Below are 27,469 nucleotides of genomic sequence, written 5' to 3' on the forward strand. Positions count from 1 at the left end.
GAAGGGGTAAATTGTAACTTTGGCCTTTGGGTTGATGAATTTGGGGTCAACGAAGGATTGGTGGATAGCTGACACTTGTGCCCCCGTGTCTCTCCACGCAGTAACCTTCTTTCCGCCCACTCTTAAATTTTCCCTTCGCTCCAAGGGTATTTGAGAGGCATCCGGGCCTGGGGATCTTTGGTGTGATGGTGGTGTAATGAATTGCACTCGCATGGTGTTCTTGGGACACTTGGCCTTGATATGTCCCAGTTCATTACACTTAAAGCATCTTCCATCTGATGGGTCACTGGGCCGAGGTGAGTTACTGGAGACTGGTGAGGTTGAAGGGTAGGGTATCTGTGGCTTTACTTGGGTGGTATGTGGGGTCTTTGGCTGTCCTCGGTTGTAGGGTTTATGGTCTGTGTGCCCCCTGGGGTAATCGTTCCCCTTGACAGTAGCTTTCTTGCTTTCTGCCAGTTCCATCCATTTGGCTCCAATCTCCCCCGCCTCAGCGATATTCTTGGGGTTTCCATCTTGTATGTACCGCGTGATGTCTTCAGGAACACCATCCAAGAACTGCTCCATTTGTATGAGGAGGTTCAGTTCTTCCAAGGTTTGAATGTTGTTTCCTGTTAGCCAGGCCTCATAGTTTTTTGCAATGTAGTAGGCGTGTTTGGGAAATGACACCTCTGGTTTCCACTTTTGGGTTCTGAAGCGCCGACAGGCATGATCTGGGGTTATCCCCATCCTGTATCTGGCCTTGGTTAGAAAAAGTTTATAGTCATTCATTTGGTGCTTAGGCATTTCAGCTGCCACCTCTGCTAAAGGTCCACTGAGCTGTGACCTCAATTCTACCATGTACTGGTCTTCGGGAATGCTGTACCCAAGACAGGCTCTTTCAAAATTTTCCAAGAAGGCCTCGGTGTCATCACCTGCCTTGTAGGTGGGAAATTTCCTGTGCTGTGGAGCAATATTTGGCGCCGGGTTGTTAGGGTTGGCTGGCACATGCAGCCCAGCTTTTACCAACTCCAGTTCATGTTTTCTCTGTTTTTCCTTCTCTTCATTCTCTTTTTGTTGTTTTTTCCATTTCTTTTTGGTGTTTTTCCATTTCTTTTTGGTGTTTTTCCATTTCTCGGTGGTGGGCCAACTCTTCTTCTGCTTGTTTCCTTCGGTAGGCTATCTCTTCTTCTTCTAGTTTTCTTTTGTGTGCTGCCTCTTGGGCTGCCTGTTCTCTTTGGAAGGCTGCCAGTTTCATGCTTTCTTCCTTTTCTTTCATCTCCATCTGTCGCCTGTGTTCAGCTTCTTTGATTTGTTCTTCGGCGCCAATTTTTGCCTTAGAAGTCATGGTTCCTGTTTTCTTGTGTTGGGGTGCCCTCCGGTGTTTATCTTCTGAACTGCAGGTTCTGTTGCCTCCTGAAGTCTGCCTAGCAACAGTGCTTTTTTCCTTTTCTCTCTCTAGCTAATGTTCAATGAAAGGAAACCAGAAAAACCACTTTATTTGCATGCATATAAGTGCTGTTACTTGCCTCCTAATGGGAGGGCTATTGCATGACAAAAGACGCTCAACAGCCTCTTAATGGCTTCTCGCTTAACATGCAAGCCACAAACTGCCAGAGAGAGCAGAAAAAAAAAATTCTCTCTGGTTCCCTTTTAAAACCAACTGTTTCTCTCTGCTAAAAAGCCCTTAGCAGAGAAAAGAAAAATATAATATTCCTACTGGCTTCTGGATTCTGTCTATATCCCACCTCTGCCACCATGTAATAACCTTAGTCCCAGATTTGGACCTTAGCGTCCAAAATATGGGGGTTAGCATGAAAACCTCCAAGCTTAGTTACCAGCTTGGACCTGGTACCTGCTGCCACCACCCAAAAAATTAGAGTGGTTTGGGGCACTCTGGTCCCCCTGAAAAACCTTCCCTGGGGACCCCAAGACCCAAATCCCTTGAGTCTCACAACAAAGGGAAATAATCCTTTTTCCCTTCCCCCCTCCAGGTGCTCCTGGAGAGATACACAGACACAAGCTCTGTGAATCCAAACAGAGTGAATCTCCCTCTCTGTTCCCAATCCTGGAAACAAAAAGTACTTTCCTATTCCCCCAGAGGGAATGCAAAGTCAGGCTAACAATCCAACACACAAATCTCCCCTTGATTTCTTCCTCCCACCAATTCCCTGGTGAGTACAGACTCAATTTCCCTGAAGTAAAGAAAAACTCCAACAGGTCTTAAAAGAAAGCTTTATATAAAAAGAAAGAAAAAATAAGTACAAATGTTCTCTCTGTATTAGATGATACAACACAGGGTCAATTGCTTAAAAGAATATTGAATAAACAGCCTTATTCAAAAAGAATACAAATCAAAGCACTCCAGCACTTATATTCATGCAAATACCAAAGAAAAGAAACCATATAACTTACTATCTGATCTCTTTGTCCTTACACTTGGAAACAGAAGACTAGAAAATAGAACTACTTCTCCAAAGCTCAGAGCAAGCAGGCAGCCAGAAAACAAAGACCTTAGACACTCAATTCCCTCCACCCAAAGTTGAAAAAATCCGGTTTCCTGATTGGTCCTCTGGTCAGGTGCTTCAGGTGAAAGAGACATTAACCCTTAGCTATCTGTTTATGACAGTGGGATCTCCAGATTCCTCACTCTGGCACTTCGAGTGCAGAAGGTGGGGGCCCGCAAGGATTCTAAAAATTAATAGTGGCCACACCAGGCTTGTATTAAATGCCAAAGGTTACAGTTTCTCTCTGACCTTGGATGGTAGATGCTGCCATCGCCCAAATACAAAAACAACAACGAAACCCTTTGAACCCAGGAAGGCATTCCTCCCTGTGGGGTACCCTCAAGCCCTTTCACACACACACCCTGGGGAAGATCTGAGAAAGAAAACAAAGGAAATCAGCTTTCCACCAGCTAATTACACAACATATGCACAAACCTCTTAGGGTGCAATAACCCAGTCCTCTTCTTTAAAAAGGTAAATTTTATTAAAAACAAAAAGAAAGAAAATACATCTGGAACTTAGGCTATTGCTAGATTTAAAAAGAGGAAATATAATAATTAAGCATCAAGAATGGTTTTCTTGAGGTCCAGCTTAATGGCTACCAGCAAAACAAAAGCATTTGGGGGTTAGCACAAAGGAGTCCACAAGCCTTACAGAAATAAAAGAGAGAAACCTAATCGCATCTTCCTAGACATTCCTGATCTACTTACATATCTGGGGTTTCAAATGAGTAATTCTAGGTATGATCTGATGCTTTTTCATACCTGGCGCAAGCTTCTTACCGCACTGCTGCTCTGTATCTCCTCTCCCAAGACAGCAACAACAGACAGACAAAGGGAAGATTTTTCCCAATTTTAAAAAGTTCTAGCCCTCCCATTGGCCCTTTTGGTCAAGTGCCCACTCCCTTCCTTTTCCCTGTGGGCTTTTTTTTACTTTTATAGGTAAAGCAAGTAGAGAATAGCTACTAACAGGGATTCTGCAGCTAACTGGCTGGCTGGGTGTCCAACCGTCCCTCCCCACCCCATTTGTCACACCATTGGAGATTTTTAAGAGCAGGTTAGACAAACACCTATCAGGGATGGTCTAGATAATACTTAGTCCTGCAATAAGTGCAGGGGACTGGACTAGATGACCTCTCAAGATCCCTCCCAGTCCTATGATTCCACTGGGGAGCAGAATGGCCAAGCAGTGATGTCATCAACCCTCATTTAGACTTTCTTTCCAGGGGTAGACAGATCCGGGCTGTGACTTGAGGGCTAAGCAGCCCCCATTGCATACATACTCTCTCTAAGGAGTCATCAACACCTGTCTGGCTGATTCTGATGTAAATCTGCCTTACTAGTTGCTCCTTTGTTGCCACTGAAAGGCTGTCTGTGGGCATCTCCCAAGTCACAACATATTTCAGTACCACACACAAGAGCAAAACTTCATAACTTCACATATAATGATATGTGATACACAATCAAATGGACTTTCACCTAAATCAGCCATTCTTTGGTAGGAAGAAAGGTGTGAGTGAAAAATTTACATCTTGACAGACTGGCTGTCCCTGAACCCCAGCTGGAGATGATTCTCATAGAGGAGGAAAAGATATAAAAATGAGGAACAGAGGCCTCAAATCACCTCTCTCCCCTCATCTCTATCAATAATGTTTAAAAGACAAAAGAAGCAACATTGAACTGGGGGAGGGCTGAGGGAATCCAGCCAGACTACTGTAAGCATATGGTGAGGGAAATCTTTTGCTTTAAATTCACTTTGCTTGTTAAGTTACACATTAGTTTGCATTTTACTTTTTATTGCTTTGTAACCAGTTCTTACTTTTATGCCTCATCACTTATCATTAATCTATCTTCCTGTAGTTAATAAACTTGCTTTATTGTTTTATCTAAACCAGCATGTGTTTGAATGGTTTGGGAAACTCCATTTGAGATAAAAGGGTTTGTGCATATCATTTTCAATGAATGAAATGAGACTTTCTATGAGCTTGTAGTGCCCAGAAGGAAAGAGCTGGACAGTAGAAGATGCACAAATCTGGGACTAGGAATTTACTGGTGTTGCTCTGTAACATAATTCAGGAGCGGCTGGCTAGAAGCTCTCAGATAATGCAGCAGGGAGTGAGACTGTGCGTGAGCAGACGGGGAGTGGTTGTTCTCACAGTGAAGCACCCCAGGTTGGAGAGTTGAGAGGGCAGAGCTATTCAGACCCAGATTGTACCGTGGGGAACATCAGTTACCCCTTGCTCAGTCACCTGGGGGCCCTGGCTTTTGCTGGGCTAGATAGGCAGGCCAGCAAAGCCTCACAGCATTGGAACCCAGGGCATCTGTTTTTGTTACAGGCAAGACCGGATTAATGTAGGGGCTGCAGCCCAAAGCCTCAGGCTAAGGGGGAGCGCCACAAGCCAGGATGAGGTAAGTGGCTTCTTTTCACCCAGACTGTGGCAAGCCTCCGCGCTGGAGGCTGCACATCAGTCCCCCAGCTTCGGCACCCCCCGACCCTGAGGCAGGGGCCATCAGCGCTGGCTTGCCCATGTGCCCCTGCAGCCCCTAGGTGAGGGGCATTCAGAGAATCTCTCTGTGCTGCCCCCAGCCCAAGTGCCAGCTCCACAGCTCCCATTGGCCACAGTAACTGTGCACCATGCAGAGCAGACATGCCAGCCACCTCGGGGAGCAGAGCAGCATGGAGCCAAGGCAGGCAGGGATCCTGCTGTGCCACCAACCAGGAGCTGCTCGAGATGAGTTCCTCCTGGTCAGAGCCTGCACCCTAGAGCTCAACTCCCCTACCCCAGCCCTGAGCCCCCTCCCACACCCAAACTCCCTCCCAGAGCCCTCATCCTCAGCAGCATCCCAGCCTCCTGTCCCAGCCCTGAGCCCCCTCCTGCACCCAAACTCCCTCCCAGAGCCCTCACCCACCCCAGCCTCCTGTCCCAGCTGAGCCCCCTCCTGCACCCAAACTCCCTCCCAGAGCCCTCACCCCCACCCCAGCCTTGAGCCCCCTCCTGTACCCAAACTCCCTCTCAGAGCCCTCACCCCCACCCCAGCCTCCTGTCCCAGCCCTGAGCCCCCTCCTGCACCCAAACTCCCTCCCAGAGCCCTCACCCGCACCCCAGGCTCCTGTCCCAGCCCTGAGCTCCCTCCCAGAACCCTCACCCCCACCCCAGGCTCCTATCCCAGCCCTGAGCTCCCTCCTGCACCCAAACTCCCTCCCAGAGCCCTCACCCCCACTTGCACCCCAGGCTCCTGTCCCGGCCCTGAGCTCCCTCCCAGAGCCCTCACTTCAAACCGCTTGCCACACCCAACCCCTCTGACGCATCCCTGGCCCCACCCCCAACTAGAGCTGCCCCCCCCCCACTCCAATCCCCTGCCCCCAACCCCCAGGCCCCCAGGAAAGTTACTCCAGCCCGCGCTACAGGGCCCCGGGCACGTGGGGCGGGCGGGCTCTGAGCGGCGCAGGAATACGGAGCGAGCCCCGCCCAGGGACGGGAAGAGGCACCGCTAGGTGCGGGAGCCGCGGGGAAGGCGCAGGGAACTGTCCGGGGAGAGCAGCGCCCAGGCCTAAGCCCAGAGCTACGCACACTCCGCCCCGGCGGCGTGTTTCCCAGCGGCCCCCGCGCCGCGCCGCGCCTCTTCCCTTTCCGCGTCCTTCAGCGAGCCAGGACTACAGCTCCCAGAAACCTTGGTGGCGTCATCACGCTGCGCCCGGGGCCCGGGGCGGTGGCGGGCGCGGGGCTTTAACGCGGCGCTAGGACAGAGGAGGCGGGGCCCAGCCGGGGGCACCCGGGGCCGCCGCCGCCATGGCCGGGGTGTTCGACATCGACCTGGAGACCGAGGAGGGGAGCGACGGGGACGAGCCCGAGCTGGGGGCGGTGAGAGCGCGGGGTGGACAGAGCCACGGACCCGGGACCCCCCAGGGCCCCTGACTGGCCCCCAACTTGGTCCTCCAGGGCCCCCCTGTATCCCCTGCCTGAACCTCTGCCGCCCGGCACCCTAATCTGCCTCTCAACCCTGCTCCCTGCCCCCCTGCAGAGTCCCCAGCCGTCCTGCACCTGCCCCCCCCGCCCCTTAAGATCTCCCTCTGCACTTGCCCCCAGTGTCTGGGTAGCATGTGATTTTCTTCCACCACCTCCCCCCAAGGATGGGGCGCGAGCAACTCGGCCCCCTACGTCTTGTCCCACCTCCCCACAGTCTGTGACTCTGGACAGCATGATGAGCAATGTCCTTGGAAGGTGACTGCACCCTGATCCCGGAGCATCCTTGTTACCGGTGACTAATGACGCCCCAGCGAAACCAGCACCTCACCCTGCCCCTGGGGAGGCTGTCATCTCCCTGTCCCCTTGCTATGCCACAGCTTGGCACCTTCTAGAAGCCAGACCTGAAAACTGGTGCCGCCCACCCCATTGGCACTGTCTGGCAGTCTGCTCCTAGCCCTGGTACACGTCTCACCTCTCTGCCCCATGGCCAACCCCTGGCTATCTGCTCCTAGCCCTGGTGCCCCCTTAGACTCCAAGTGCCTGATTCTAGTTCTGGTGCCACTAGCCCCTGTGCACTTGGCAGACTGCCCCTAACTCCTGTGACCCCTTGTCCTTGTGGGGGTTGTCAGGGTGTGTGTGTCTGATTTCCCCTCCTCTGTCCTAGGAGATGGATTTGGAGCTGCGGGGGAATGGCCTGGAGTAAGTAGCCTAGGGAAGGGGCTGGGTGGGTGCAGGGGCTTTGGACAAATGTCATTCTTTCTTTGGGGAGCTGATGAATCGAACCAGCCTCCCTGGGTGGAAGGAGCTGGCACTCAGGAGCCAGAACCTGCCCTATTCCCAGGGGCTTTCCCCCAGCTGTTCACTGGCCCAGTATGCCCTCTCCCTGGGTGGCTCTTCCTCCCTGTTTCCTACGGCATCTCCAGCATGTGCTCCCTGCTCACGTCTCTGCCCATCTCCTTCAGGCCGGTGGGGCACTATGAGGAGATCGAGATCTCAGAGAGCAGCGTCAACAATGGCCCTGAGCGCATTGGGCCCCACTGTTTCGAACTGCTGCGTGTCCTAGGCAAGGGTGGCTATGGCAAGGTAGGGAAGGGCCAGGTGCATGGGACTGATGGCGCTAGCTGCGGGGGGCAAGGGTGTGTGCCTCACATGTCCCTACTACTCCATCTCTCTCTACTGGGGGATGCCACTGTGGGACTGACTCACCCCTATTTCTCTCCTGGACCCCTGCTAGCCAGAAACCTCTATGGAAGAGAACAAGCAGGGTGGGAGGGAGGGATTGGGACCCTTGCGAGGGTCTGCTCTAGGGCTCTATATGGGGGAAAACTTGTTTCGTGGAGGGAACTGGTCAGAAATTTAAATTCTGACATGCCATTGTAGTGCCACATGGGTAGTATAGTTCAGATGCTTCCTGTTCTCCTCTGTGGACCTGGTTCCTTAGCTGGACTACCTCTGCCAGGATGCACCATGAACTCAATTTTTGTGGAGGACAGGTGGCGCCAAGTGACTCTCCCTTGGCCCCAGTGCATCATGGGAAATGAAGTGTGGTTGGGGAGCTTGGCTTATAAAGGGGCTGCATAAGGCCACTGAGCTACAACTCCCATGAGGCCCCATGGCTGCATTTCTGAATCCTGTCATGTTTCCATCGGGGCATCTTCTCCCAGATGGTCCCCTGAGTTGCCGGAGGAAGCTGCCTGCCTGCCGTTGGCACGGCACTGTGGAGCTAGCTGTACAACTGCCTGCCCTAAAGATCCCTCTCTTCCCTCGCAGGTGTTCCAGGTACGGAAGGTGCAGGGGACCAATGCTGGGAAGATCTTTGCCATGAAAGTCCTGAAGAAGGTAACTAGCTGGCCAACCCTTCCTGCTGCTGAGCTCGGAGCTGCCTTCTGCTGGCACCCTAATGCCCTTCTCTTTGTCTGCCTCCCCCCAGGCCAAAATTGCCTGCAACGCCAAGGACACGGCTCACACTAAGGCTGAGAGGAACATCCTGGAGGCTATCAAACACCCCTTCATCGTGGACCTGATCTATGCTTTCCAGACGGGTGGCAAGCTCTACCTCATCCTCGAGTGCTTGAGTGGTACAGGGCAGGGCTGAGGCTGGGGGTGGCTTGGGAGGGTTCGGCCCTGGCAAGGGTTGGGGGAGAGACCAGGCTGCATGTGAGTGACCTATGTGAGAACAGTGTTGTCAGAGACTGTATAGTGCTGTCGGCCTGCAATCTGACCAGGGCTGGCCCCTCTCTACCCTCATGACCTCTCTGGGAGTGGGGCAGGAGCCAGGACCTGTGTGGGGAGCTCAGGTACCTCTTTGTTTTGGGTTTGCAGGTGGTGAGCTCTTCATGCAGCTGGAGCGTGAGGGCATTTTCCTGGAGGACACAGCATGGTCAGTGACTGGAGTAGCTGGGAGCACACTATCCCCCATCCCCGCTCCTGCTGTGTTGTGATTGTTTTTGTAGGCTCCCAATCTCCAGCCCAGTGCCCGTCTCACCCTTGCTAAGTTGACCAAAGTCTGTGTGGAAAGGACCTGCTCCCACTGTGCAACACACCACAGAGCGGGGCTCTTCAGAGGGATCACTGAGCTGTTGCCGAGTGCAGAGCTGTATTTAAAACCAGACGGTGCCCCTGTGCCAGAGCACCAAGGCAGAGCTAACCGGCTGGTGCCAGGACCTGAGGGAGGCGGGGGCTTGTGTGCAGCAGGGAATGGGGGCAGGTTGGAATACATAATAACTGGCACAGCTTCGCATCCCATGTTGTGCACACTGCCAAGGGCAGCCCGGGGCTCACTGTGACCTATTGACGCCATGGTCAAGACCATAGCCCTTGGTTACACAGTGTTGGTCACCACTGGTTCGAATGGCAGCCAGTCTCCTCCAGGTGGAGACAAGCAAGGGCTGGGAGGAGGTAGTGGGGGTCTGGGGGGAGCATGGGGGTCCCAGCAAGGGAGAATAGTGGTGGGACGGGGGGTGGGGGGCAGGGGTCCCAGCAAGGGGGAGGCAGGTATGGGGGAGAGGAACTGGGCCGCACAGGTGCAGAGCTAAGCAGGAGGGAGGGCACAGGAAGGCAGAGAGGAATGCCAGCTGGGGCCCAGCCAGCCTGGGAGAGGGGGGCCGTACTGGGCTGTGAGTGGTGAAGAGCTTCTTGTGCCATAGGGGTGGCCACCAGCATTTCCCAGGGCCTGACTGTAGCCCCTGGGCAGTGTCCAGTTCTCTGACATGGTGGGAGCCATCCCACTGGTTTGATCGGGCATATCAGCTGCGGCTCCCGCCGGGGGAGCTGCATGGCTGGCACATTAGGGAGCAGTGCCCCCATGAGCTTCGAGTGTCAGTGGTACTGACTGCTTCGTTCCTGCTTGTGCCACAGCTTCTACCTGAGCGAGATCACTCTGGCCCTGGGCCACCTGCACTGCAACGGCATCATCTACCGGGACTTGAAGCCGGAGAACATCATGTTGAACAGCCAAGGTATGGAGCCCAGGGGCAGCAGGGTTCGATGTGGGGTGCAGAGAGCCCTGGCTCAGGAGGTCTGACCCGTGGAGTCTTGTCTTCCTCAGGACACATCAAGCTGACGGACTTCGGACTGTGCAAGGAGTCGATCCATGAGGGAGCCGTCACCCACACCTTCTGTGGGACCATTGAGTACATGTAGGTGCACCAGAGACACCCACCTCCCCTCACACTGCTTGCCTGTGGGATCTGGCCCCAGAGACACCCATCTCCCCTCGCACTGCTCCCCCATGCGACCTGGCCCCCGAGACATCCCCTCTCCCCTCATGCTGCTCCCCTGGAGGGCCTTGGGGTGGTCAGTGGCTGGCCCAGCAGCTCAGGGTGTCTGTGCTGTCCCTAGGGCTCCAGAGATCCTGATGCGGAGTGGACACAACCGGGCCGTGGACTGGTGGAGCCTCGGGGCCTTGATGTACGACATGCTCACTGGATCGGCAAGTCCTGCTCATGCTGTTAACGTGGGGGTGGGGGGCCGGAGCCACAGGCTGAGTGTTTTCCCTTTCCCCAGGTATAGTACTGGGCCTGTCTGTCGCTCTGTCAAATGGCACCTTCCCTCACACCAGCACGGTCCCTCACTCCGCACCCTCTGCCCCAGCCCAGACCCTTGTTCTGCGCCAGGTTCAGTGCCCCTTCCCCCGATGCTGAGCCATGCCTCTCTCCCAGCATGGCCGCCACTTACCCCTGGATCCCCTTTTTGCTGGAGCTCACCCCCTGCTCCATCCCCATGCTCAGCCCCCTCTGTGCTTCCTTTGCAGCCGCCCTTCACGGCTGAGAACCGGAAGAAAACCATCGACAAGATCCTCAAGGGAAAGTTGGTGCTGCCACCTTACCTGACCCCTGATGCCCGGGATCTACTCAAGAAGGTACTGCTTGCAGGCGCCCCCCCTCCCCAAACTAGGATACCGTCTCACGCTCCTGACCTGTGCAAGGAGGTGCCACTCCCCCCAGTAGGTTACCAGCCCCTGCTGCTGTCTAACACTGTTGCCATTTCCTTCACTTCCGCTCCTCAAAGTTGCTGATCCATCAGCTCCAGAACCAGCAGGGCATGATCTTGAATATGGGTTTTGTGTGGGTCTCACTAAAATGGCTGCCACTAGATGTGGAATCAGGATAGGGGCAGGGGGGAACCCTCCGTCCCATGTCCGTCAGGCTGTGTTTCCTGAGGGCCCCCTGACTCCATTCTCTTTTCAGTTCCTCAAGAGAAACCCCAGCCAAAGGATTGGGGGTGGGACGGGCGATGCAGCTGATGTGCAGGTAGGTAGGTGGCGTGGGAGGGTGCCCTCTGGAGGTGGGGGAGGGGCAGTATTCAGTACTCTGAAGAGGGGATTTTCTCCCCTAGCTGCACCCATGGGTACACTGGAGTCAGTGGCAGGAGGCGTCTCCCTTCCATGGCTCTGGGTTGGGGGCGGAGCCTCCTCTCCACATGGGCACAGTCTCGTGCCCAGCCTTGCCATAGCCTTCCTGGGCTCAGGACTCCCCCCCACCACAGGGCGTCTGCATGGGGAGCCCAGGAGAGGGCACAGGCCTGAGCTGGGCAACGGGGGAGGAGGGAGCAGCTGCTGGGTTTCTGACCTCCTGCCTACGTATCTGTTCCTACAGAAGCAGCCATTTTTCCGCCAAGTCAACTGGGATGAACTGCTGGCGCGCAAGCTGGACCCACCCTTCAGGCCTTGCCTGGTACTACCCTGCCCCCAGCCACCCCCCAATGGCAGGAGAGAGCTAGCCCATTGCTCCCTGCGTGCCTTGCCCAGCCCAGCCTGGGCTGAGCTCAGAACAGGCCTGCCTTGCTCTCTCCCACGTGGCAATAGATGTCTCACACTCCTAGGGGGCCTTGCAGCTCCCAGCACCCTCCCCCAGGTGGCAGTGCAGAGCACTTGCACCTAGGGCTCCTTGCAGCCCAGTCCTACTGACACAGTGTTGGAGAATGGGACCCAGATGTCCAGGAAAGCTGTGCAAGGCGCTCAGCCCCCATGGGGCCCTGCAGCTCCCAGCCCCTTGGGAGAGGAAAATCTGGATGGAAAATCCGAAGCCAGATCCTTTATGTGGCAAGCCTGGTTGCCATCCTCCCCTGCTGGTGGATGGCGCTGATGCCAAACTGCCCCTCCTGTTCTGGAATGACCCTCCTTGTCCCACTCTCTCCTGCCCTGCAGCAATCGGATGATGATGTCAGCCAGTTTGACATCCGCTTCACTCGTCAGACGCCCGTGGACAGCCCTGACGACGCTTCCATTAGTGAGAGTGCCAACCAGGCCTTCTTGGTAAGGACTCCCAGAAGGGGGTGCTGTCATAGCTGGGAGGCGGTGGAGCTTGCACTATGGCATCCCTGCTGCTCTGACCTCTGTGCTCTCTGCAGGGCTTCACGTATGTGGCCCCGTCGGTGCTGGAGAGCATTAAGGAGGGCTTCTCCTTCCAGCCAAAGGTGCGCTCCCCTCGCCGCCTCAATAGCAGCCCCAGAACGCCAGTCAGGTACGGCTAGGGGCACCTCCAAAGGAGGTGACCAACAGGCATGGCTCCTTTCCCCTCTAGGCACTGGCTCTGATCCAGCACTAGGCTAGGAGGAACTGGTTGACTCGGGCATGGGGAGTGGGATATGAGGCTTTTCCCCTCTAGGGGGCAGTGGCTCTAGCATTCCCTTCCTGGGATTTCCCAACAGTAGATACCCGTCTCTCTGTATGGTATTGCCATGTGGAGCTGTGGAGCTGGGTGGGCAAGGAGGCAGTGCCAAGGTGTGGGGTTGTTAACAGGGTTCCCGTGGAGGGGTTGGGATGGGGGCTGTGGATTGGGGTTTGGGGGAGTTGAGTACCAAGGCTTGGGGCTATTGATTGCAGGGTTTCCAGGCCTGGCCCCCTACGGGGGTTGGGATGGGGCCGGCTCACTCTCTTTCTATGGGGGTCTCACTCCCAGTTCCCTTATTGCTTTCAGCCCGTTGAAGTTCTCTCCCTTCGAGGCCTTCAAGCCCAGCCTGGCGGTGGAGCCGATGGAGCTAGGGCTGCCGCTGCTGCCGCCCCAACCAGAGGGCACGGCCCCCCTGCCCATCAAGACGCCGACAGGCACCAAGAAGCAGAAGGGGGGCCGGGGCCGGGTGGCAAGGTAGCTTGAGGCAGGCATGGTGCCCCTGCCTGGGCAGGAGACTCAGCTTGGGCCGGTGGGAGGCTCCCCGTGGAGGTGCCTAGCCTGTCGGTGACCCATGGGATGGACATAGCCCCCTGACAGCTGAGTGAGGCTGGGGGTTGTCGGGGTTCCCAGCCTGGATGGACTCAGGAGGAGATGCTTTGTCAGGGCTGCAATTACAGCGGGTGGGGCAGCCCCGGCTGGGGAGGGCAGGGGGTGCTCGGCATGTTCTGAGTGGCCCCATGGCCCCCAGGCTGCAGCTCCCACCCATGGGACTTTTAACCCTTCCTTGGTGCTCTGTTTTTATTGCTACAAATCATGTTTCGGGTTCAAGGGGCTGAGCATGGTGGGGTGTGTGTGTGTGTGTGTGTGTGTGTGCGCGTCTGTCAGCGCGAGATCATGTTTCGGGTTCAAGGGGCTGAGCACGGCAGGGTGTGTGTGTGTCAGCGCGAGAGGAGAGCAGAGCGTGGCAGGGGCATTGTCGAGGGGGTCAGTGTGTGTTGAGGAGGGAGCAGAGCATGGCTGAGAGGCCTGTGTGAAGAAGGCCATTGTTCAGGGTATATGGTAGGGGTTAGGGTGCTGGGGTGAGGAGGCGGGGCTCAGAGCCCTGGAAGTCTGGGGGGGGCAGAGCCTGGAGAGGCATGGTGTGGGGGGAGACAGTGGGGGTACTGAGTATTAGGGAGGTGACCACGCTCTGCCTTCTCTGAGTGGGAGGGTTGCTGGCTTGTTTGCTGTATGCTGTGTCACCTTGTGATGTGTGGGGGGCAGACAGCCCCTCTCTGTGGCAGGTCTGTGCCAGTTAAAGCCCGGGTATGGCTGTGCTGTGGTCCCCCCTTCTTGTTGCTGGGAGAGAGGAGGTAGTTTGCCACCACCCCCTTGCCAGCTGCTCCATGGTGTTTGGGGGAGGGGTGTCACTCCAGCTGGTGGGCAGCCAGTTGGGGAGATTGTCCAATGGGGAAGCCTCATACACTACTCCCACCATGTTGTAGGGCAGGGGGGCCTGACAAGCCTTCCTTGAGGCCAGAAGGCTGGGGTCACCCTCCCTTCCTCTTCCAGGAGTGTGGTTCACAGTGAGTTCTGCCCCTTCCATGCAGCCCTACCCCCAGCATTCCCCTCTGGGGTAAATGAAACTGCAGATTGTGGCAGGTTATGAGCAATGCTGCCCCTTTATTGGTGCCTGTAGCGCTGCCTGTGGGCCAATCAGCAGCTCCTCAGTGGCAGTGGAGCCACGCCCTCGTGCCGTGGTGTCACACCCTATATCCTGGTGCAGGTGGGGAGGGAGGAGGAGTGCTGGAGTCAGTGCAGAGTCTAGGGGAGACGGGGCGCTCCCTGCTCTGCTTGGGCTGTCTCTCCTGGTGTGAGGGGGGTGGTGGGGAGAAGTGGGGTGCAGGAGGGGCCATTGCAGCCCCATGGCGAGGGGTGAAGAGCTCTGCAGGGAGGGGTGGGGTGTGGGGAGCAGTTCATCCCACCTCCTTGTAGGGGGGCTGGGAGCAGTTGCAGTTGCTCCCCAGTCAGCAAGTGGGTGGCTGCAGTTCTCCCACAGTCTGTATCCTTCCCTCAGCTCTCCTAGAGGGCAGTGACATGCTGGCGGCTGCCTCCTTCTGCGGCGCTGTCCTCCCAGGCAGCTGTCCCGGAGAACGAGTGCAGGTCACTGAGCAGGCCTCCGGCGCTGGCACCCTCTGCCTTCCCTCCCTCTTCTAGGGCTCCCTCAGGGGCATCGCGGGGCGGGGTCCCCTCTGGCACAGCAGCGCCCTCCTCCTCGCTCTGCTGCTCCTGCCCTCCTCCACCTTCCTCCTCATCCCGCTGAAGGGTCTCCTCGTCCTCCTCGTCATCGTCCTCATCCTCGTTGTCCTTGCCTTGCCATTGCCTCTCAGGGGGCACCTGCCCTCGCAGCTCACGCCAGCACCTGGCCAGGGCTGCTAGCAGGTGTTGTGGCTGGCACAGGTGGCGTGGGTGATACCTGCCATCTGAATCATGGCTCAGCTTGCGCCAGGCCAGGGCCAGCACCAGGAGCAGCAGCAGGAGCAGGAAGACCAGGAAGACCACAGCCACAGAGTTGCTGTCTGGGTTGGAGTCTGAGCCCAGCACGGCTCCCGGAAGCACCAGGAGTGCCAGCCCTGCAGAGAGCAGGCTCCGTGGGGCACAGATGGCAGAGTGCTGGGGGAGGAGGGAAAGGGGATGAGGTTAATGACTGCAGATGTGCCAGGCTTGTGGACATGCCAAGGACCTTGGCACTGCATAGATACCCCTTCCCTGTGCTCAATACAATCGCTTTGTGCTGCTGTAAGACAGCACCCTGGACCTCATATTCACCACTGGGCTATGATTGTGATATGTTTTGTGCAAAGTACACCTTGCGAGGTATCATTGTTCCATTGAACATTGCCATTCGGTTGGATTGTCTGTACTATCATGGCGTGTGAAGTTATGAAGTATTGCTATATGTTTGGTACTGAAATATGTGGTAAGGGGGACATGCGCACAGTCAGCCTTTCAGTGGTAACATAGGAGCAACAGACAATACAGATTTACATCAGGCCACTGAGGGTTGATGGCATCACCACTTGGCCTCTCTCCTCCCCCAAGTCAGCACCTGGAAGATCATTGGGAAAGCAAAGTCTTTGAAATGGGGAGATTGGTCCCAGGCTGGGAAGCAAATTCCTCCAGTGTAATAAGAACCATAAACTGCCTGAAACATCCAGTGGGGTGAGAAACTGCTTGATTCAAATCTTGCTTTAGTCTGTAGAATTTAGACTGCGAGTTTTTTTATTTCTTACATAACTAACTTTGATATCTATGCCTGCTTATAATCACTTAAATCTTATCTTTCTATAGTAAATAAATTGTTTTAGTTTTGTCCTAAAACTGTTTTCGGTTGAAGTGCTGGGGAAATCTCAGGTTAACAAGGGCTGGTGCATATCTGCTATCCTTTCTTTGGAGTGGCAAACTAATTAATGGGCTTGCACTGTGCAAGGAAGTCTTGAGCTTGTAAGATGCTGTATTTCAGGGGTGCAAGCTGAGGTCTAGAGTGATTTGTACAATTCATGAGTGACTTAGCATTCATGCAATTTAGCTAGATGTAGGTCTCCATGTGCCGTTGGCTGATCACAGTAGCTGGAGAAGTTTGCTGCTTGTGACTGTGAGAAACAACCTAGGTTATAGAGTTAAGGGGGCACAGTGGTCCCAAAGTTCCAGGTTGTACCCCAGGAATACTGTCTCAGTGGCACAATGAGCAGGATGAAATGCACAGCTTGTTCTGACTGAGATTTGTAATTTTCTTGACTGCACTGAGGCAGGCCACTTAAAATCTCTACACCAGTGTAAGAATTGCAAGTTTATTATTTTTTGTTTGCATATTTTGGGAAAGGGAAATAGGAAGAGAAAGGCATAAGAATGAGTGAGTAACACAGTTACCAGGTTAAAGCTGTACGGACTGCAGGTAGCAGAAAAAGAGAGAAACTGAGCATCAGCGAAAATGAAAGAACCAGAGCTAAAGGAGAGAGGAAAAAGCACATCAAGTGACTATAAGAGCTGAAACCCAAGGAGGCTGAGGAAGGAGAGAGAGTGAAAACACCAAATGGACTTACTAGAAAAGCAATATCAGAACCATCTCACCCCACTGATTGCTATCTCTCCAGAAATCCACAGCCAGGAGCATTTATGTCCTGCACATGAGATGGGTGATATCAGAATATTTTACTACGTTTGAGAGGCTGTGTGCAGCTCATGTGATTCCTGATGACAAGAAAGTCCCCAGCCTAATTGCAAAGTTAGCTGGTAAAGATCTTAATATACTCCAATGGAATGCCAATTCAGGATGCTTTAGGTTACTGTAAATTAAAAAAAAACCCTGTTTGAAATTATTTTAGATTACCCCTGAAACACAGAGGGTGACATTTAGAAATTTTAAGAACAATGCTGATATGAGTAATGGGGTATATGTAAACAGGATGAAAGATCTAATGGGAAAATGAGTGAGGGAGAAAGGTGTTCAAAGTTTTGAACAAATGTTTGACCTTGTTACTCAGTATATAAAGATGATGTAAAACGGTGTCTATGGAATAAAAATGTAAAAACTGTAGATGAGATGGTATCTCTACCTGATGGCTTTGAGCAGACCCAGGCATCTATTGAGAGTAAGGGGGTGGTGTGCGGGGGTTAAACCGTGGTGGGAAAGGAGAATCCCGTTTTGCCCTGGGAAGAAAGAGGGAGGCTGGGCACTTACCACCCCAAAACCATTCCACTAATCCCCATCCCAAACCTCCTGTGAAAATAGAAGAGCCCAAAAGGTGCTATCATCAGTGGAATTACTATCACCTGAGAAGTAAATGCCCTATGCTGGGAGGAAGAGGGCAACAAGTAGCCCATGTTAATGCTGCTGTCCTCTGTACGGGATCCTCTAACGCACCTGACTCTTCTTATATTGGTTTTGTGGGATTAGCCTCTGAAGAAGCAGACATAGAACTCATAAAGGTTGTCAAAATTAATGGCAGGGAAAATTTAGGATGGGAAGATACAGGTGCAGAGATTTCTGTGGTTAGGTAGAATCTAATTCAAGAAGGTGACACATTGCCAGGACAGATGGCAGAGCTTTTATTAGTAGGTTTCCAGATTTGTGTGCCTTTGGCCATAATGCACAGTGAAACCAATAGGTTAGAAAGTGATTTAAAGGTGGGAGTAGTGGACGATATCCCCATTGATATGTTTATTGGGAATTATTTTTTCTGTATAGCTCTATTGTAGCCTGCAGCAAGAAAGAATATTTTGCTGAGACCCCAGAGGGAAAGGGTAAAGTCCCAGAAACTGCTGAGGGAAAGGGAGAAAAATCTCTTTGATTCCTCTGCAGCAAAGGGAAGTAATATTATTCCAGGTGGGTGGGTGGGTGTGTGTGGGAGGGGAGATGGAGACCAACTCCTGCACCACAGCTGAAGGCAGCACCTCTTCAGGAAGAGAGAGGGGTGGAGTGCCTGGCACTGAGAAAACTATTTCAGCTGTTAGCTGTGAGCTCTTTGCAGCTAAACAAGGGGTAGATTTTTGCTCTAGAGAGCTTAGAGAGATGTGTCCTAGAGGGGACCCCAGAGAAGGAAAATGGAAAAAGAATAGTGGGAGCACATGGATATCTCACTGGTCACTTGGGAGAGGATGCCCAGGACTGAGTGACTGATTCAGCATCCGTACACCCATGCGTGCCGCCTGTAACTTAGGTTCAAAGAAGGGACTGTGTGACCTTTTGGAGGGTACCAGTCACGTAGCTAATTTCTCAGGGAAAGGGGTGATGGAGGTACTTCAGTCCAGGTCCCAGGTTTTTAGGACACTCATCTTTATATGATTGTGAAAAGTCCAGTCAAGATGCAGCTCCCATGCCTGTAACAGCCAAGAAGCTGAGTCCAGGAAGCTTCCAGGCAATGGTGGTCTGTGAGCATGCAAATCACTCAGCTGGCAGAGGAGAGCTGGTAAGACACACAAAGCAGCTGACAGAGAGCTGCCGAAAAAAGGTGTGTCTGACTAAAGAGCAAGCACTTGTAACCTAGAGACACAAATCATGAACCTCTAAAAAAGGAGGGTGAGGAAGCTCCCAAAAGGGGAGATGGATTTCTTGCATATGGACATACTGGGATTGGGAGACAGCTCTACACAGGACCAGCCAAAATGCAGAATCCCCTTAATCTCACTAGATTGTGGAGTACCAAAGCCCTAAAGATATGAATGGATTGAGAACCCACACTGAAGGGAAAGAAAAGCTAGGAACTGAACACATGCTAAGGTTCAGGAAGGAGTTGAAAGACACAATGGGTGTTGAACAAACCAGACTGTCTAAATAGAGAACATGGTATGACAAACACGCATGTGTGGTAAAGGGTTTGGTGCTACTCAGACCTCCTGATAAAATTTTTAATGCTAATGTTAAACCTTGCAAAGAAGAATTTGGGGCTGAGGGTAAGCCTGATGCATGATTTTTGGGAAAGCTTTTGAACATGCTCGGAGTGGTAAATAAGATCAAACCATGTGTTAAGAAGCTCTGTGGCAGTGCTGCATTTCAGCTCCTACCTGTAAACGGACTTAGAGCTTGTCACAGCAGAGAAACCATAATAAACCTGTTCTGCTACATGGAAGGGGAAACTGAGACCCAGCACCTTATCTCTTTAATAGCTAAATGCCAAAATATCTATGCTATAGAACACATTAATATCTACATTGAGCTAACACCAAAGGGAGAAGCAGAAGGGCTAACAATGCTGCAAAGATGTAAATAGATGCTTTCTAGCAACCCAGAGAAGGCACGCTTGCTGACTTTTGAGATCACTGGACAGATCCACAAAGTATCAGGAGGTACACTGAACTTTGCAAGAGCTCATGTGGGTAATACTACAATGTTTAGCAACACGTGGGCATTATATTGTCAAAACCTAAAGAGGACCATGGCCACACTGTCTCTGCTTTAGGGATTAACACTCTTGCAGTAGGGGGAGGTGTGACACTCTGTATCTCAAAGTAGCACCTTGGATCCCCATATTCGCCACTGTGATGTGATTGTGATATGTTTTTTTACAAAGTATGCCTTGTGAGATATCATTTATAAAGTCTTGAGCCATTGAACATTGCTGTTTGGTTGGATTGTCTGTACTGTCATGGCACATAAAGCATTGCTATATGTTTGGTACTGAAATATGTGGTAAGCGGGACATGCCCACAGCCAGCCTTTCAGTGGTATCAAAGCAGTACCTAGTGAGACAGATTTAAATCAGGCCCAGCCAGACAGGAGTTAATGGCCCATCAAGAAGAAGTCACTCTCCCAGAGCCTCCTCAGAGAGGGCACGTATGCAATCGGGGGCTGCCTAACCTAATGTTGCAGCCAGGATCTTTCTAGCACCTGGAGAGAAAGTCTAAGTGAGGGTCGATGACATCACCACCTGGCCTCTGTCCTCCCCCATCTCAACACCTGGAAGCTCGTTTGGAAAGCAAAGTCTTTGTATGGGGGAGATTGGTCCCAGGCTGGGAATCAAATTCCCTCATGTAATAAAAACTGTAAACTGCCTGAAACATCCAGTGGGGTGAGAAACTGCTAGATTCAAATCTTGTTAAGTCTGTAGAATTTGGACTGTGAGATTTTTTTATTTCTTGTGTACCCAACTTTAATCTCTATGCCTGCTACTTATAATCACTTAAATCTATCTTTCTGTAGTAAATAAATCTGTTTTATATTTTACCTAAAACATCACTTCCATATTGGTGCACATAACAAAATTCATGTGGTGGGGGTGGGGCTGAGGGGTTCTGAGTGTGGAAGGGAATTCAGGGCTGGGGCAGAGGGTTGGGGTGAGGGCTCTAGGGTGGAGCCAGAGATGAGGTGTCTCAGGTGGAGAAGCGTGCTCTGGGGCTATGGTGGGGAGAGAGGACTCTGCTCAGCAATCTCTCTCCCCCACAGCAGCACTTGGGCTAGTGAGGAGAGGCACCCCTTCCTGGCCCGTGGCAGGTTCAGACCAGGCATTGGGTTCGGGCCGAGAAGGGGAGCCCCTTCCTGGCTGCGGCAGGTCTGGGTCTGAGTAGGGGCCAGGGAAGGGGTGCCCCAGCCATGGCAGGTCTGGGCCAGGGCTAGGTCCAGGGCTGCAGGAGGGGCACCCCAGCTGTTGCAGGTTCAGACCGCCCTTCTCCCAGCCATGGCAGGTCCAGGGCTGAGTTGGGGCCGGGGGAGAGGTGCCCCTCCCTCAGCCACGGCAGATCCCAGTGTGGGGTTCCCTGGGTGCCTGTGTGGTGCTAAATAGGCTGCTTTGCGGCCATGTAGCTTACAGGGAACTTTGGTTGGCACGGAGGTAGTGGGGGCATTAGGCAGGGTTGAGGGGGAGGTCAGAGTTGGGTGCAGGGGGCTGTGGGTTGGCACTGGGTAGGGAGTTAGGCAGGCTGTGTGAGTGTATGGGGTGCCTTACCCTCCTGTCCTCAGGCAATGGGTGCAGGTCGGGCTGGTGCATTGTTGGGTCCCATGCCCCTCGCAGGCAGTTGCCAGGCCGTGTGTGTTGGGGGAGGGGTTCTGTGAGTCTTTTCTGGTGTGGTTTCTCCACCCTGCTGTGTGTGTGTCTGGGGGGTAGGGGAGGGTGGTGGGTGGCGTGTATCACATGCTACGTGGCCTGTGTGGGTGTCTCCTGGGGGTGCAGGTCTCATCAGGCTGACAAGGGTAACAGGAAGCTGCGGTCAGGCAGGTGACAGCAGTAGTGAGAGAGAGGTGGCTTTGCAGCTGGCAGCAGCTGCAGGGCCCAGCCCCACTTGTTCCGAGCTTCAGCCCTCTGGGCTGGTACTGGGCCCAGCGCAGCAATCCTGGGCTCTTAGTGTGAGCTGAGCCTGGCTCCCTGGAGCAGCAGGCCAGAGCACTGACCACTGCAGAGCTGGGGTCTCACTTGTCCTTGCCCGAGAGAGCAGCCCTTCCCAGAACTGCAGCCAGACAGACGGCAGGGCCTTGCCAGCGGGCAAAGGGTCACCCATGTTGCCAGAGGGCTCTGAGAAGCAAGGAATAGGAACATAAAGAGCTGCCATAGTGGGTCAGGCCATGGTCCATCTATCCTAGTATCCTGTCAGTCAACAGTGGCCAGGGCCAGATGCTTCAGAGGGACTGAACAGAACAGAAAAATTATCCAGTGAGCCATTCCATTGCCCAGTCCCAGCTTCTGGCAGTCAGAGGTTTAGGGACACCCAGAGCATGGGGATGTGTGTCCCTGACCCTTTTGGCTAATAGCCATTGATGGACCTATTCTCCATGAACTTATTTCTTTTTTTTAAACCTAGTTATACATTTCGCCTTCACAACATCCCCTGGCAATGAATTCCACAGATGCATTGTCAGAAGAAGTGCTTCCTTTTGTTTGTTTTAAGCCTACTGTCTATTAATTTAATTGGGTGACCCCTGGTTCTTGTATTGTAGGAAAGGGTAAATAACATTTTTCTAGTCACTTTCTCCACATCATTCATTTTCTAGACCTCTATTATATCCCCTCTTAGTTATCTCTTTTCTAAGCAGAACAGCCCCCAACTTTTTAGTCTTTCCTAGTACGGAAGCTGTTCCAGACCCTCCATCATCTTTGTTGACCTTCTCTGAACTTTTTGCAGTTCAGCCATATCAGCTCTGAGATTTGTGGGAGTACCATGGATTTATTTAGTAATTACAGTATTTTTGGTCTTAATATCTATCCTTTTCCTAATTTCTCCTAACACTATTAGCCTTTTTGCTAACAGTGCTAGCATTGAGCAGATGTTTTCCAAGAATTGTCCACAATGACGCCAAGATCATTTTTGAATGGTAACAGTGAATTTATTCCCCATCATTTTGTATGTCTAGTTGGAGTTATTTTTTTTCCAGTGTGCGTTACTTTGCACTTAGCAACATTCAAGTTCATCTGCCATTTTGTTGCCAAATCACTACCCAGCTTTGTGAGATATCTTTGTAACTCTGCACGATTTGCTTTGGACTTAACTATCTCAAATAATTTTGTATCATCCGCAGATTTTGCCACCTCACCATTCACTTTCTTTTTCTGGTCATTTATAAATACGTTCAACAGCACTGGTTCCAATACAGATCCCTAGGGGACCCCTCTATTTACCTTGCCTCATTCTGAAATGGACCATTTATTCCTACCCTCTGTTTCATGTCTTTTAATCAGTTACTGATCCATGAGCAGACCTTCCCTCTTATCCCATGAGTGCTTGGTTTGCTTAGGAGCCTTTGGTGAAGGGACTTTGTCAAAGATTTTCTGAAAGGCCAAGTACACAACATCCATTGGATCACCCTTGTCACCGTGTTTGTTGACACCCTCAAAGAATTATAATAGATTGCTGAGGCATGATTTCCCTTTACAAAAGCTGTGTTGACTCTATCCCAACATACAGTGTTCATCTATGTGTCGGATAATTTTATTCTTTACCACAAATTCAACCTATTTACCCGATACTGAAGTTAGGCTTACTGGCCAGTAATTGCCAGGATTGCCTCTGTAACCCTTTTTAAAAATCGGTTTTACATTACCTATCCTCCAGTCATCTGCTACAGAGGCTGATTTGCGCAATACCACAGTTAGTAGTTGTGCAGTTTTATATTTGAGTTCCTTCAGAACTCTTGGGTGAATAAGATCCAGTCCTGGGGACATATTACTGTTTAATTTACCAATTTGTTCCAAAGCCTTTTCTACTGACACATCAATTTGGGATAGTACTTCAGCGTAGGAGGGATAGCTCAGTGGTTTGCGCACTAGCCTGCTAAACCCAAGGTTGTGAGCTCAATCTTTGAGGGGCCCATTTCAGGATCTGGGGCAAAAATCTGTCTCAGGATTGGTCCTGCTTTGAGCAGTAGGTTGGACTAGACAACCTCCTGAGGTCCCTTCCAACCCTGATATTCTGTGATTCAGATTTTCCCCCCAAAAGGCTAGCTCTCAGGGCAGGATGGAGCAATCTCCCTCACATCCTCTGCAGTGAAGGCCAATGCAAAGAATTCATTTAGCTTCTCTGCAATGGCCTTGTCTTCCTTGAGTTCTCCTTTAGCACCTGTGTCATCTCCTCACTATTTTGCAGGCTTCCTGCTTCTGATGTACTTCAAAAAAATGCATGCTGTTATTTTTTGCTTCTTTAGCAAGCTGTGGCTCAATTTTTGGCCAGCCTAGCTACACTTTCACACTTAACATTTTGCTTGTTCCTATTAGCCTCACTATGATTTGACATAAAGGATGCCTTTTTGCTGCTGACACCTCCTTGACTCTGCTGTTTTGCCATGGGGCTGCTCATCTGGCCCTCGACTGGCTTTGTGGCATTGGGGTGTACGTTTAGTCTGAGCTGCTCATGTGGAGGGTTGATATAGTTCCCCTGCTGCTTGCAGGCATTTACCCTTGGGAGAGCTTATTGTAGTGTAATGGAGCAGTAGGGAAGAGTGAGGGGAGGGGGGGTGTGTGTGTGTAGTTAATGGCTCCTCCTCAGACCTGCCTTTGAGAGGCTGTAACTGCCCGCTCTCCTCCTGACCCGTGCTGGGCGTGGGGGGTGCCCAACAGTGCAGGTGCTGGGAGGCCTGGTGGGATTGGATGGTGTCCCTCACCTAGCAGCTTCTCTGCTGAGTTCCCGTGGCCCCCAAGCCCACTGCACTGCCAGCCACTGGGACTCAGACAGCCCCATAGGGCCTTGGCCAGTGCCCAGAGAGGCAGGAGATTCCAGCTGGCTGGGAGGGAGCAGGGCCAAAAGCTGAGCTGCTTGGGATGGGAGGGCAGCTGCCTCAGGGCAGACCCAGGAGCCCCTAACATTGAGGGCTGGGAGGTGGAGGCCAGAAGAGGAGGTGGGGGCTGCCCAGTAGGGGCAGAATGGGCTGCAGGGGGTCTGTTGTAACACTTGACAGTTCAGAAGGCCTCTCTCTAATGCAGCTTTATCACCTTAACTTGGATTGCCCCCATGCCCCAGCCCGTCTCTGCCTCCAGCTCCCTCCTGGGCAGCTGCCTTGTGCATGGGGGGAGACAAGGGCTGGGCTAGCAGGAACTTTGGCAGAGGGGGCAATTGATCTTTGCCCAGCTCTGCTTCTGCTGTCAGTGGACAGCAGCCCTGTCTTCAGCAGGGCAGGTGACTCTGGCTGGGGCTCTGGCCTGTCTTAAGTGGCTCAGTCCTTTGCTGGGCCAAGTAGAATAAGTATGCGGCCAGCCCGAGAGACAGGGACAGCACTGGCACTAACTCATCACAGCGCTGGGGGCACAGGGGGCTGAGGGGAGGAGGTGGGCTGGGCTGGGCTGCTGAGAAATGAGTCTTTACAGCCCATGGACCGGAAATGGCCTGAAGAGCAGAGTGTCCCGTGCTGGCTCGTGCTCTTCCTGGGCAGGGAGAGACTAAACTTCAGCCAACCAGGAGCAGAAGCGCCAAGGTATCCACCTCTCTGCCATGCAACCAACTAGTTGCCTTCCGAGCAATGCCCCAGGACCCCCGGGCTGGTGCTCGCTGCTCTCAGGTCAGCTCTTGCTGGGCATCAGGCCAACAGCTTCTTTTTAGGACAGCGACTAGGAGCTGCCTCCCTGGCTGCTGTGCCACCGCTCAACTATACTTGGGCTGTTATCTCCCCACCTGGCCCATTCCCTTGAAGCATCTATGGCACCGCAGAGTGGCCAGACCCCAGGCCAAGACACCCTTTGCCCAACTACTGCAGAACTCAGCACTGAAACCAGGCAGACTGGTGCCTTCATGCACCCCAGGCACACATGCATTGAAAGGAGGAGGGGGAGCAGGGCTCAGGGTACCCCAGGAACATGACATATATCACAGCCTGGCAAGGTGCTCCAACTAACACCCCCCTCAGCATAGAGACTGCACATCTCTAGTCAAAGCTGGGGAGCACAACACAAGCACAGGCACCATCCCCTCATATTTAAGGGCTAGGGATTACAGTCCCCTCGCCCCACTTCCAGAGCAGCTCACGAGGGCTAGCAGCAGCTCCCATATGGGAGGGACAGTTAATAGGGAGCCGGGGGAGGGAGAAGAGGAGCAGACCAGAGAGCAGGGGAGGGGAGGGAGCAGTGGGTTTGAAGGGAGCCTGCTGGTGTTAGCAGAGCAGCCCGTGCTGTGGTGAGGCACAGGGAAAATGGCAGGGGCAGAAATGGCCATTACACAGCTCTTTCCTCCACAGACCCAGGAATGGATCTCCTTCCCATTTAACAGAGGGGAAATTGAGGCACAGCAAAGGCAAGCCCCCTCCTCCCCCTCCAGGTACATGGTCCCTTCACCTAGATGGGGGAAGAGGGGACAAACTGGGCTGAGAGCCAGACCTTGGGAGCAGGGCCTGGGCAGGTATGGGGGAGGAGTTAGGATACCCCATACTCCAACCCACTGCCCTAGAGTTCCAGCTCCAGCCTCCTGCCCCAAAGACAACACAGACCCAGGCCAGTCCCTGCTCCTGTTGAGTTTCCAGGTGGTTGGTGTGTTTGTGGGGGGTGCCCATCTCTACCCTCCCCCCCCAGGCCATTCCTGGCTTGAAACCAACCCCCTGCCTAGTTTCCCTCCAAACATACCTGGCCTAGCAGGTGAGGCAGAGCCAGGGGAAGAAGCCCATTAACCTCATCTCCCCTGGAGTTTTCCCCCCTCCTACCCTGGGGGTGGTGGTGGGGGTTCAGCCCCCAGAGAGGGTCCTTACCATTGCGAGGTGATGGCAGCCGGCAGCTCTCGGCAGGGTGGGGGACTGTGCAAGTGGCGGGGACCAGCAGAGGCGCGCAGGCGTGGGCGGGCGTTTCCTCCCAGCCCATCCAGCCTGCTGCACTGGGGAGCAGCTGCAACAGCGGCCAAGGGCTGTGCAGCCCTGATTTGCATCGAGCCCTCCACTGCTGATAGACCACAGGTTTCATTCAACTCCCCCTTCCACCCCAAGATCTGGGCAAGGGGGCTTGGTCCTTGGCATCTTTGCCCATCCCAGCCATTTGGGCAGTGCCTGAGGCTGAGAGCATAGGAACTGAGGCCCAACCAACTCTTCTTATGTAAGGGGGTTTCCCAAAAGCCAGTAGAGGGGCACACCACCACCACCCAAGCAGGGCTGGATTCAAACCAGTGACTGGCAGGGGATGGGGTACAACTCACCTGCTGTGCCCTCTGCCAGCCCAGCCTGGCCCATGTGGGGAAGGTGGAGCTGCAGAAAGACAGGGCACAGAGGAAGCCCAGTATTCTCCAGGTTCTGCCTTTGGGAAATTGCTGGGTGGAGCACAGGACACTTCTCAGGGAGTTGGGGCTCAACTACTCACAATCATCCCATATCCCTCCCATCAGCTCATGCTCACAGGCTCCTCTCCGGACCGACAGCTGCCATGGGTGGGGGGAGGGGGAAAAGAGGAAACGCAAGGCAGATGGTGCCCACCGACAGAAGCTGGGAGGTGATGCTCATTTCCTCCTAGGCTGGTCAAACCACCACCACACATCTCTTCCCCTGGGCACAGAACAGGCACGGGTAGCAGTAGCAGGCTGTTATCCTCTAGTCTAAACAGGTCCAGGAGAGGGACAGGACAGACTTGCCCAGGGGGATAAACAACTGTAGCTGCCCAGGGAAGTAAGATGGCTGGTTTCTGTCCGGGTGCCACAAGGAAGGCATGGGCTACTGCTCAGTAGATGGGCCCTGAATTCACCCACCCAGAACCACACTATGCTCACTGCAGACTCCTTTCCTGCCTGCCCCAGCCCTGCTGCCGTATCGGCTCATTAGCCCCAACCACTGGTTTCCTGTCTCCCCTGCATGGCCCCTGCCTGCGCCTGTGACAGGAAGGACCCTGAGCTCAGCATGCGGGTGGGAAGCCATCTCTTCCCCTTGTTCTCATGGCCCTGAGGGGCTAGGGGGGGAAGAAAGGGGGATGATGTGCTTGCCAGCCACTGCATCTCTGCCAGCCACAGTGGTGGGGGTACACTGCCCAGGGGGCTGGAGCTGAGCT

General features: G+C 53.4%; 2 protein-coding genes across 4 annotated transcripts; one reads left to right on the forward strand and one right to left on the reverse strand.

Annotated features, from left to right (window-relative positions):
* The first annotated feature begins 6,240 nt into the window (after window positions 1–6,240).
* Window positions 6,241–17,139, forward strand: RPS6KB2 (ribosomal protein S6 kinase B2). Of its 3 annotated transcripts, XM_050956271.1 has the most exons (16): window positions 6,241–6,345; window positions 7,115–7,149; window positions 7,413–7,533; window positions 8,221–8,289; window positions 8,381–8,528; window positions 8,773–8,830; window positions 9,808–9,908; window positions 9,998–10,088; window positions 10,291–10,381; window positions 10,703–10,810; window positions 11,139–11,201; window positions 11,547–11,624; window positions 12,098–12,205; window positions 12,301–12,413; window positions 12,870–13,037; window positions 15,649–17,139. In XM_050956271.1, the coding sequence occupies exons 1-16, from the start codon at window positions 6,274–6,276 to the stop codon at window positions 15,728–15,730; spliced, it is 1,506 nt and encodes a 501-aa protein (XP_050812228.1). In that variant the 5' UTR covers window positions 6,241–6,273; the 3' UTR covers window positions 15,731–17,139. The 3 variants fall into 3 exon arrangements, with proteins under 3 accessions (XP_050812228.1, XP_050812226.1, XP_050812227.1); XM_050956269.1 differs by lacking the exon at window positions 15,649–17,139 and having other exon boundaries at window positions 12,870–13,879; XM_050956270.1 differs by lacking the exons at window positions 7,413–7,533; window positions 15,649–17,139 and having other exon boundaries at window positions 6,293–6,345; window positions 12,870–13,879.
* Window positions 14,196–26,339, reverse strand: PTPRCAP (protein tyrosine phosphatase receptor type C associated protein). The gene is made up of 2 exons (XM_050956469.1): window positions 26,194–26,339; window positions 14,196–15,215 (listed from the first exon to the last, which is right to left on the reverse strand). The coding sequence occupies exons 1-2, from the start codon at window positions 26,194–26,196 to the stop codon at window positions 14,625–14,627; spliced, it is 594 nt and encodes a 197-aa protein (XP_050812426.1). The 5' UTR covers window positions 26,197–26,339; the 3' UTR covers window positions 14,196–14,624.
* Between the last annotated feature and the right edge of the window lie 1,130 nt (window positions 26,340–27,469).

The sequence above is a fragment of the Gopherus flavomarginatus genome, chromosome 5 (genome assembly GCF_025201925.1).
Source record: "Gopherus flavomarginatus isolate rGopFla2 chromosome 5, rGopFla2.mat.asm, whole genome shotgun sequence".
Classification (NCBI taxonomy): Eukaryota; Metazoa; Chordata; order Testudines; family Testudinidae; genus Gopherus; species Gopherus flavomarginatus.